At 42.5% G+C, this 12,088-nt stretch overlaps 1 protein-coding gene across 1 annotated transcript in view; it reads right to left on the bottom strand.

Annotated features, from left to right (window-relative positions):
• LOC125000768 (gamma-aminobutyric acid receptor subunit gamma-3-like) overlaps positions 1 to 12,088 on the bottom strand; it is a 73,789-nt gene that overhangs the window by 61,429 nt on the left and 272 nt on the right. Inside the window, exon 2 of the mRNA XM_047576430.1 lies at positions 11,707 to 11,861. Within this exon, the coding sequence (XP_047432386.1) occupies positions 11,707 to 11,861 (155 nt within the window). The remainder of the gene's footprint in view (positions 1 to 11,706; positions 11,862 to 12,088) is intronic.

Genomic DNA, 12,088 nt, shown 5'->3' with positions numbered 1-12,088 from the left:
TATGCAGTTGCTTTAAAATGAAATGAGATCATCTTATCGGTAAGTACAACTTATTACGATCACAATGGCTGTCAACGCGGGGAGACATCGCCATAGAGACACAACATCCCACATGCGGTGTACCATGGAGGCAGATAACAATGCGTGACATGATATGGGTAATAACATGAAAAATTAATCTAGTATTTCATTCAGAGCGCAGTCGAGAACGCAACAAAAAGGAGGCCGTCTTTGCACATTTGATTGGCTGGAACGCGGATATGGCTAAAGGTAGAAAGGCTCTCATTAAGAACCAAAATATGCTGTCGATGGAAAAGTCTAAGTTAAAATACTGTTGCCTTAATATACCTACCGCTAGTACTTGTATATGGTAATTTCAACCATACGTCCTGAGAACACCGCTGTGAAGCAAACACGCCTAGAAGCTATCAAGGCTCGCAGATTAGCAAACTAATCACTGCGTAATTGCAAGGACAAGACCACCGGGGATATCAACTTTTTTCCTCTTTAAAAAGAAAACTCTTTTTGACTTTATTACAGTGTATTAACCTACCACCCACCTCCACAATGGATAAACGCCGCATAAGAGGACTAGTTTTTCCAAAATGTACTGTAAACAAGCTGGAGATTTGAGAAAATCGTGACTAATCCTGAGACATTAAGCTCCAACACAGACTTGGACACACACTGAGGAAGAGACATTTGCATCATAAAGCTCATGAAAGGTTACAACATCAGCCAGCGCGTGTGTGCGCGACCATTCACATGTGCCGCGTCCGTGCACGTGCAAGCGTTGACGCGCAGCCTCCTTTCCTGCAGGTGACTGTCGCTTTCGGAAAACCTGGCTACCTAAGACGCGCGGCGGAGCGTTTGCCAGGACCCTAAACTCCTCTTCATCGAATGAAATGTCACCGGACTTGAAATACTGAAGAGGCCCGTGCGAGAATTGTCCTTTTCAGCTGGTGAGATGCCGCCGCTGTGCCAAATGTCAGCTCTGTGAAGATCAAGGAGAAGAATCCTGCCAGGACCGGGTCGGCCTCAAAGCCACCCAAGATCTGAGCCAGAGGTGCAGAGAGCAACTGATTCAGTCACACAAAAACGCTTCAATTGTGCATGGTTATTTAATAACCCAGCCGTTAAATGATGCGTACGATGACACTTTTCATTTTCATTCATGAACCTCTTTTTGCGTTCTGCCATTGTAGCAGTTACCTCTTATTAGCCAAGATGCTAAGTCATGCTAACAGCTGTGTAAGGCTGCACCTTGGTGAGACTTTTAGCTAAATGACGACATGCTTACAGTGACAACTCCAACGTAATATTTAGTAGAGATATTTTAGACCATTAACTCTTATTTTAGCATATCTTTTTTTGCCATTAAGAGGTGTTTTAAGTCTGAATATAAAAATGGATGGAGCTCACATTATATCCGCCACCTTTTCCATTTTGTGCCGGGATCTTGACTTTCATGCCCTGGAAACATGGTTCACAACGTTGGACAAAAAAACATACAAACCTGGATTTCGCTAAGCTAACAGGTAGGAGCCTCCTATTGGATAATTACTTAATAGGTGATTATCTTTCAACTGGAAACAAGTTATTTAACCCCAACTAAAGCAATGAGTAGCGTTTCTTTTCTTAAACAACTGGAAAGACGCATCCCCTGGTCATGGAAAAGATGTTGGTCTCAAACCACTGCCATGCATCAAGCAGAGAAAACACCTAAGGAGTTTGAAGCAGTAACTACTAAAAGTGGGTTAAGAACTGTCCAACGCATAGTTAAAAACTGGAAGGATAGTGGGGAGCCATCGTCTCCTAGGAAGAAATGTCGTTGGAAAAAAAATCCTGATTGTGATCGGCGATCAATCAAATCAAAGACATACAACAGTGGAACATGTGCACTGTAAAGGCACTGAACAGCTGTCTAGCCATAAGAAAACCACTAATCAGTGAGGCTAACCAGAAAAAAAAGGCTTCAGTTTGCTGGGGAGCACAAAGACTGGACTCTGGAGCAATGGAAGAAGATCATGTTGTTTTATGAGTCTAGATTTCCCTGATTGTTCCAGAGTGATGGGGCATCAGGGTACTAGGCTCTGCAGCATTATGCCCAAAGAATGAGGTCAGCTGACTTCCCGAATATACTGAATGACCAGGTTATTCCATCAGTGGGTTTTTTTCCTCCCTGATGGCACTTACATATTGCCACTGCCGGGATTCGTGGGGCTCAAATTGTGAAAGAGTGGTTCAAGGAGCAAGAGACATCATTTTCACACATGGATTGGCCACCGCAGAGTCCAGACCTGAACCCCGTTGAGAGTCTTTGGGATGTGCTGGAGAAGACTTTGTGCAGTGGTCAGACTCTCCCATCATCAATACATCGATCTTGGCGGAAAATGGATACATTGCTGGATGGAAATAAAACTTTTTTTATCGAAACTATGCCACAGCAAATGCGTGCTGCAATCAAAACTGGAGGTGGTCAGATGAAATATTAGTGTGAGTTTGTATCAGTGTGAGACCCTTTTCTTATGGCTCGACAATGTATAATGATAAAAGAAATGAAATCTATTCCTACTCTGTGTGAAATTCCCTGGAGTGCACTCTGTGTCTGTAGAAAGATAATTTCTCACTTAATTATAATGGTTTATGAGTTGGAAGTGCTGAACACTGTCGGTCAATATTTTATTTAAAAAGCCTCTGGAGCAGTTACTTTCACATTATTAAGATTTGGCGTTTTTAGAAGCGCTAGTAGCAAGAGTTGGGCTTAAGGCGTAATGTTATAGGTCACTTGGATTATAAACCGATGGTCAATAACCATCCAGTTTTATTTCATTCTGATTATCGCTCGTTTAGTTTAATTCCTTGCACATTTTATTGCCAATTCTGATCCAGCTGGGTAGCCGCCATGATGCAAATGTTAAAATATTAAGTCAGTTCATTAGCTGTAGCTAATCATTTCAATGCGACACTATAAAAATTGGATTTCAATCAGAAAATTGGCAATTACCAAAGAGGACCCCATACAGTTTTTCAGAATGAGCGAGCACGTTTTCATCTCAAATGAGGAGACTTCTCGTGGTCTCGTTATGACTGACAAAATTTACCTCTCAGTCTAGAAAGACGAGAGTTTTTCCACATGAGAACTAACAATTACGCGAGGAGGAGTTTCAGCACATAATATGATAGAATGCCATTCTGACCCAAAGCTTGGAGAAACACCATTAATAGGGAACCGTTGTCATTTATATCATGTTATGACAGAAGTTTGGATTCTAAAGGGTCAAAATTTGCAAATGTCATCTCCACCTCGGCATAATTCCGAGGTGGTTTGGTGCGTCGTTGCCGTCGTCTACAATCGGATTCAGGTTGAAATACATATTTTTGCAACTTCCAGAGCCTTAAAGAGACAGGAGCCTGTTTCAGATGCAACAATATGTCAGCAGAGCCCCAGAATGATAATATAAACAACACATTCAGTTTGCAAACGTCACTGACGTCTGAAATTTGTTGTTCTGAAGCTTTAGCACAGTTTAGCATATTAGCAGGCTACATCGAGCCGGAAATTAACTAACTTCTCAAGTATTAATTCAAACATGTTTTGCCGCATGAAGGATTGATATTATTTCTGATGAGAAATGTGAGAATGAGGGCTGAGCCAAAACCCTAGAGGTTCCGCGGAGGCACTGCAGGGGGCTCGCAAAATATTTGGTTGATTATGCATTTTTTATGTATATATTTTTTAATTTTCCCCCACAAATTAGTCTTTCTTTAAATGTACATTAACAGAAATCCTACATATTTTAGTAAAGAGATAAGGAATGGAAAATGATAATAAGGAAGTGTATTTATAAATGGCACTAGGCTGAGTTTCATATAGAACACATATAATAGAGGTTGTTCATTTATCAGTGTTAACGGTTTGGCCTTCAACATGTTAACAATGACAGGTGCTTAGGATGGTCTTAGCTTATCACGTTAGCATTTGCCTTTGATAAAAAGCTGATTGTGATTTCACTGTAATTAATTTGGTCTTATGCCAAAGCAATGAAGAGCTGATCTTTCCGCTTTGATCCAGCCACTGGGTGAGACGTTTAAGGTTCACCGAAGTTGTTGCAGTTTATTCATGGAAACATGACTGTGCTAAATCGTATCGTATGGCAATCCAACCCATGGCTGCTGAGATATTTCTGTCAGGCGGCGGACCAGTCAGCTAGAATGATGTCTTTGAGTTAGCGTCGCAGACTTCTTCTTCACATTGAGTACTTTCGTTACGTCGCTCACCTTCCCTCTACTCCGAGCCGAAGCTGCACTTCAGCGCTAAATCACTGCACTTTAGAACAAGACAAATGCTTCATTGCTATTTCAGGCTCCTGGGTGCAACAACAACAACAAAAAAAAATAAAAATGTAAACTCCGTCTGAACTTTCTTAGCAAATAACGTTAAGTTTCCTGGAATGTGATTTTCTGCTTTAAGGCTGCACTCACTGAGTAAAGGGGGAAAGTTAGGGCTGCTTACGTACAAGGAGGAGAATTCAGCAAAAGCTGCAGTGCCGACATCCCATCCTCTGCTCTGGTGCTTTGGCCCAGAGTAATTTAATCTGACACGACTTCTGAATTGGATCTATGACATTTTAATATGCGATCAAAAGTGGGTCAAACTTTCACCCGGGTTTCCAGAACTCAAATCCGTGGAGCGAACACGGACGTAAATTACGTGGCAGTGCAGAGTAATTGATAGTAAAGCAGGGGATGGGGGGGAGGTGGCTAAAAGAGAGAAAGAGACGGATTGAAATAGAGGGAAGGAGACAGGAAACAGCTGCAAACCAACAATGAGCAGCTTTGGTTTCTATTTCTGACACACACACACCTGGCTTTTATCTCAATCCTTCTGAAGTCCTTCTCGTCAGTCACACACCAACACATTTAACCCATGCACATATCATCTGCGTATAAGAAAAGCTCAGCGAGTGACCACGAATGAATAACAATAGAGTGCAGTTTTGTGCTGGTTAGTTCTATCTATATGCACGGCCTGTCTTTCTCTTCCCATGCACACACGCGGACTTAATTGTAAGCACCAGACATATTCAGAGAGAAGATAATGGCGGATATGATTGCAGCGACCTGATCAGTCAGTGCAGATCAATAGCTTGTTATCCACGGACAATTACTCGAGTCACCGCCTGCGTACGCGACTGCATTAGCTGGCCGGCTATATCGAGAAGCTGTCAGGTATTAGCATGCGGGCCTGAAAACTGAGCCGTTACTGTTCAGCCCATCTCCACATAAACAACCGAACGATTTATTTGTCAGAGAATGATCGACTCCCAGCGGAGGGGTTCCAGATAAACTTAATGCCACAAAAGAGTCTGCCCGTTAATAGAGAGATGAGGACCCGCCATTCCCGGTGGACTCACGATAGTCAAAAGAAAATAACTTTTTTTAATTACATAATATAACAGCAAAAGAAGACAATCTGTCAGATGGCTCAAAAAATCTCCCTCTGACATTTGTTTGGGTCTATTTTCATTTGTGGAAGGAAACGCAGATGGTTAGCCAATGGGGAAAGTAAAAACAATTCTTCCAATCTGTCTTAAATTTATCTTTTTTTAGTGTGTTTTATAGAGTTCGTCTCAGACCCGGCTCTGTTTTATCTGAAATCCGTGAATCACCTGGCTGCCAAACTCTAAATGTATGTGCCTGAAGAGCACTCGCAGCAACACAAAGCCTCTCGCCCCGGCCCTTTATTTCCTTGATTCCCCGTCGAGCAAACACTGACACATGCACTCGTGCGCGTCTTCGGAACAGTACACGAGGATCGCCCGGATCTCGCGCCGGGATCACGCTCTGAATCCAAAAGGATAGTGACACAATAGGGCCACAAAAGCATCTCATCTTCATCTAAGGCGAACTGCTTCTTATCAGTTAAGGTGAGGCTCAACACTTGTTCTGCTTGGGGGAAATGTAGGTTGCTGCTTTTTTTTTTCTTCTTTCCTCTTTGCCCCACACAAGTGGACCAGTCACCCACTTTATATGAAGATTAGGATCACTCTGACTTCACAAGACTGGAAGAGACGGGAGGAAAACAAACAGGGGACTAAGATAATAGCGCTGCTATCCTGTAGCAGCCTGGATTTCTCAGGTTTTCACTTCACCGCTGTGGAAATAAAGAATTTCAGATTCTGAGGTGTAATAACTCAATAATTTAGGAAGATCAACATATAAACATAACAATGAGGCAGCACCGGCGGCCTTCCTTGGCGGTGATAAAACAAGAAACATGCTGAAATTATTTTCATTGATAAAAGATGTGACTTCAGAGGCTAACCTGGAGAATTTGAGGGGGAAAACACATGAGCTTGCATGCAAATAGATGCTTCTAATTTTAGCTCTGCTGCAGTTTGGGGGGTTTTTTGTGTCTGCACCCGATTTTCCCCAAACTATGTTTCATCATTCACACTAATGGCTTATTTATTTATTTTTTTTATGTGCAATTTCCGCTGTGCTCTCTTTGTACAGAGAGTGCTCCACGGGCCTATCAGTGGACGACATGAGCATCAGGTGACTTTGTGGCGGCTAGATGTGAGGAGTTGTGATGGTTTCCTGCTGTGGTTTGTTCCTGTGTGACTTTTACACTTCTAGTGCATTGCTTATTACAATAGGCTACTTTAGAGTAACAAACACAAAACAAACTGTTTATTGGTTTGATTGTTTAACCTGGAAGCCATCAAATTTACCTGGCAACAGTGGCTCTGACGGCGGTTTGAAACTTAATTTTAGTTCTGGCCAGCAAATTGTTTGTAAGTTAGTCATCCACACACTAGGGGGCACCACAGAAAGAAAAAGCAGATTCCTCAACATAATTGTTTGGCATCTGGACTAAAAGAAGGAGGGAAACATGTCTGCATCTTTTGAGAAGCCCACCAAAGTAATTTATTCAGCTTCTTAGCTTTCTTATGCTAAGCTAACTATCTCCTGCGTTTGATGTCATATAGAGGTAAGTGGTATCTCCTCAACATTTCCTAACCTGTGTGTAATTTAAAAGTGTAAGTCAGTGCCACGACCATCACCAACTTCCCCGTGTTGACTTTAGCTTTAAAAGATTGTAGGTTGGTCATCCGCACACTAGGGGGCGCCACAGAAGGAAAAAAGAAAGAAAGATAGATTTCACAATATAACTGTTTGGTATCAGGGCTAAAAGGAGGGAAACATGTCTGCATCTTGGTTGTGCCCAACAAAGTCTTTTACTCAACTGCTTAGCTTTCTTATGCTAAGCGAACTACCTCCTGCCTTTGATGTCATATACAGACGAGTGGTATCTCCTGAACATTCCCTAACTATAAATTTAAAAGTGAAATTCAGCACCACGGCCATCACCATCCTCTCCCCGGCTTGACTTTAGCTTAAAGAGCTTGTTTGAACCAAAGAAGCGAACTTCACTGCGAGACAAAAATGCACGAGCACCCAATTAATGGCCAATTAATAGAGAAATCTCCACTGCGCTTCAAACGGTGTGTACTTTATAGCCCCACAAGCCAGCGGCACATAAACAAGCCGAGCCAAAGAGGAGAAGCTAACACAGAGGCAAACTGAAAAGCATTGTGCGTTTGTGTGGAATGAGGATGACTTTGATTTAGACCAAATCCAGGTGTATCTGGGAATAGAGGCACAATGTTCTGACTCGAGCAGTGTGAGTGTACTTGTTATTGTGAGTGCAAGCGCGTCTGCTTCTCAGAGATATTTTGCAGCAGTTTTCAACTGAACCCACTCTTTTTTTTTTTTTTTTTTAATACAAGGACTTAAATGTCCCAGATCTGTCTTTGACTCAGCGTCGTCTCCCAGTGTGTTCGCCGATTGTGTGCCCCCCCACCACCCCTCCCCAAACTCCACGCACGCCCCCGTGCTTCCGCTGCCTCACATTATCCTGCGAAGACATTAACTTTTCATGGGCAACACCGAGGTTTGTCAACTGGATCTCATCAAAATTTCATCCCTAATTATGGAAGCGGCGCTGGAGGGAGATTCCCTCTCCTCGAGGTGAACTGCCAGTCCTCGCGGAGCCGAAACAAGACGCCTGGCCGAGGAGAATTCCCCACCCTGTCGTTGCCTGCGCGAGCTGGATGCTTGGTCATTTTAAATATCCCATGAATCACACAACCACTATTAATGATCTGGAGACGAGCGTTCCCACCAGAGGGCTCGGTTACAGGAGCCTCAACGTATGGAGAGTGGTCTCCAAGTCTTAACAAACCTTAAAAATATTTAAAACCCCAGGAGCCCTTCGGCATCTGACACAGAAAACCCTGTACAGCGGCAGCAGTAAGCAGACAGTTTAGAAAGTTCTAACAAGGAGAGTTTTATATTATTAATGTCAGTGGCTGGAACAGTTGAACATGTAGTGGGACTTTCTGCCACTGGCTCCCAAACTTTTATATCTGGAGTACAAGCCGCGTCTAGGTAAGGATTAAGTCTATAAATAGCTAGCAGGCCTTCCTAAGAAACATTTCCAAGTTTTTTTAAATAAATTAGTAAAGCAAAAAAATAAAGAAAACACTCAACACTCTGTTGAGATATAAACTGCTTGAACTAGCGCCGTCCCACACAGCTACTCTAGCACAATGCTACTTTTACACAGATATATCACAATATACTCATTATTTATCATGAAAAATATGTTTGTCCATCAATATGCATTGGTTATAAACCCTGCCCCCTGCGTAGTAGTGGGTGGGGCTAAAAAAAAAAGGAAAAAAATGCCTGCCACACCAGATGTATTGCACAAAACCATCTGGATGGTTTCCTTGGAAAATTTCCAGATAATTCCAAATAACCGTCAGATGATTGGACGAACCATCTGTCTGTCACATTTCATACTGACCTAAAGACGGCCAACCGTTCCTGACGTCTCACTAAGGACAAATCTGTGCATTAAAGACAGCATGCTGATGGGATGAGCCACAGCTAAATAACTGGACCATGCGGCTTGTTGTCAGCTTCCAAAGCGTCCGCGCTGGCGTGGAGGTGTATTCGCGCATGAACCGTGTCTACTTTAACAAGAAAATGAAAACCTTCAGTAGTAAAAGGTTCTAAAAAGCCCTTCCTGCAATTTCAGCCTGTCAGCCAGTTTGAAAAGATTTGCGGCTCTGTGACATGAAAAAATGTGACAAAACACCTTCTGAGCACCTGAAATCCCGTATCGAGCAAGGCTATGAAAACATTTCGCTTTCAAAAGCGACACCAGTTGGTCTCTTCGCTTCCCAAATATTAAGCGTAAAAGGGAGGAGGTGATGCAACACGGTGGTAAACCTTTTAAAAGATGTGTCCCTGCCATTAGATTCAAAATGAGCACGTGGTTTTCAAAGAAGAATAACTCGGCTTCGGCATTTGATGAGTTGTCTTTGTGTTTTATGCGTGAGGTTTTGATTGTGATGCTCACATAAAGCGTATGAGTGGACAACGTTGAGGTGTGGCCACATCAATTTGCTTTTTAAATGTAACTTTAATAGTTCCTCTTCTATAGGCTCCAACAGCAACACCCTACTCATACATGCTAACACACTTATCACAGGAAACGTTTTACCGTTTCTGCTTCTCTTGTACCTTTTGACGTCTTTGCCGCTGTCACCTCTGCACTGTTTCTCTTTCCACTGGGGTGAAACTATCTTTGTACGCCATCTGGAACACTTGAAGTTGAAGAAAGGGGATTTTAAAAAGTATCACAGCGAGCTGCGAGAAGCCAAACTACTTAAAATCACACAAACAAAATTGGAGTAGAGCAGTTCCCAAATGGTTTCCCCCCATATCAAATTGCACCGCTGATTGTATATGCAAACTCTCAAAGAGGGGAAAACAAAACAGGAAAATGTTAGCAGCGCGGAGGCAGCTTGGAGTATAAGGGATAAAAATGGGCCACGGCAGAAGCAATTGAGAGTGTAACCAGCTTCACTGAGAATGATGCTGCTATCAGGGCAAAGTCCATCTGTACGTCAACAGAGCAGTAATGTAGCCCTCTGGCTGCTGTCGGAATAAACCCAAGTGATAACCACACCCGACACTAAACATTCAATTCGACTCTTATTAAAAAAAAAAAAAAAAGCACCAGTAATAATAACTGGGTCTTGTGTAATGACCGCTCATCCCAGGAAACTTTTCGATTCAACAGCCCACAAGTGAGAACTCTCCGGTGTCAAACCAGCAACCGTTTGATTGGAGGCTTCAGCCAAGAGGAACATTCTCCCTCCAAGAAGCTCTGAGATTTGATTGTGCCGTAGTAGAAAGGAGGTAGGCGCAATCAATCACACACACACACACACATCCAGCTCTTAAAACGTCCAGTGTTTGAGATTCAGATAGAGGCTCCAGTTGCCCAGACTAGATTCATTAATCCTTTTTTTTCCTTCAGACTTCAGCTAATTTTGACAGAACTTGATGTAAATTTATTAGAAATCCTTTATTTTGCCACGAACAGACTGTTTAATCATTGAATAGCAACATTCATGTGAGTAAAATCCTCAAATATATACGTTTTGATTTTGTTTTTAGATGTGAAAATTAACATCTGATGCCTCCCAGTGGTTAATATCAATATATATAATATTTATTTAACAAAAGAAAGAACAAATTCCTCATCCTATTGAATCGTATGAAATAGATATTTTTATTTGCTCACAAAATTCTTTAAATTTTCACTGCGCCCAGCTGTAATCATGTGTTCGTAACCTTTTGTGAGGAAACATTGCTTTCATAACTCCAGCTTTCACCTCTCAGAATATGTAGCACCCGCTGTTCTGCCCTTTGATTGATGGGTTTACCTGCGGTTTAAGACGCACACCTGCAGTCACCGCTCAGCCTAGTACGAACATTCACGGTAGTAGCTGAATATTATTCACGATTAGCGAATACTATATTTAGTAGATTTTAAATAGTATTTAAAAGCTGTTGCAATTTAGTTAACTAATACTACATGATGCTTTTGTGGACTAGTCGCTGAATATGCGCAATCCAAAACTGTTTTTTGAATGTCAGTCGAAGGTGTGGCCAGAGAAATTGTGCACATTTCCTTATATTTTCAAGATACATCAATTTTTCAGCTGAAACCTCAACAGTCATCAGAGGCAGGCCAAGAACAAGAACAGCTCTGGCCCCAAAAGAACCCAATCAGAACCCTGGACAGCTCCATTGGTGCACTTTCTATTCTTTGTCATTGACGACAACAACACAAACGGATGTTGTTGGGATTTTTTTTTTTTTTCTTGCATTTCACGGACAAATCAATTTATGGATAGAAACCTCAACAGTCATTAGCTGCAGGCCTGCTTAATGTTTGTAAACCACAGGCAAATGCTGTTCTGCTGCCAGAGACAATATTGAGCCTGGATGCTCAAAGACACAGAGCTTTATTGTTAATTTTAATGGACGTCCAGAGTGGCCAAAACCCCCAAACATTTCCGGATGTATTTGAAGATATGTTTAATATTTAATCTGGTGGTCAGTGCATCTGAAACTAGTCAATCTTGATTTGAGTCTCTCAGTGAAAAGCTTCGATGATGATCAGGAGCAACTCGCCATAGCATAATTTCAGCACCACGGACAGCCCCAGTCTATACGCCAGGTCCAATCAGCACCACGGACAGCGTCATCGATCCCTGAACTTTCCGTGAAACCATCTCCAAAGTCATCAGACAGACCTGCTCCCCTGGTTCTTACCTCCGATGTCTGGCCGCAGCGTCTTATCATATTCCTTCAGCAGGTTGTTCAGAATGAGGGTGGCGTCCTCCTGGTGCGACCTCGGCACCAGCATTTGATTGACAGTGGTATCGTGGTGATCTTCTTCGTCGTCGCCATATTCCAGCAGATCAGAACTGTTGGGGGAGGAGGGGGGGTTTGGAAATGATAAAACGGAGGAGGGGGTGTCAATGACGTCTCTTTAATAAGCAAAATTGTCGCAAAAACTTTGTCGCAGCCGGAAAACAATGCAAGCGGTGGCGTTAATATGACTTGGAATTGAATTGTCAGCGCGCAGACTGTGGGTGAGGGCGCAGCAGTAAACGCATGCTGTCATTTTTTTCTCTCAAAAAGAGTGTGCGGG

The sequence above is a fragment of the Mugil cephalus genome, chromosome 23 (genome assembly GCF_022458985.1).
Source record: "Mugil cephalus isolate CIBA_MC_2020 chromosome 23, CIBA_Mcephalus_1.1, whole genome shotgun sequence".
In the NCBI taxonomy this organism is placed as follows: domain Eukaryota; kingdom Metazoa; phylum Chordata; class Actinopteri; order Mugiliformes; family Mugilidae; genus Mugil; species Mugil cephalus.
The sequence above is the reverse complement of the archived record's forward strand: the minus strand, read 5'-3'. Positions and strand labels throughout refer to the sequence as shown.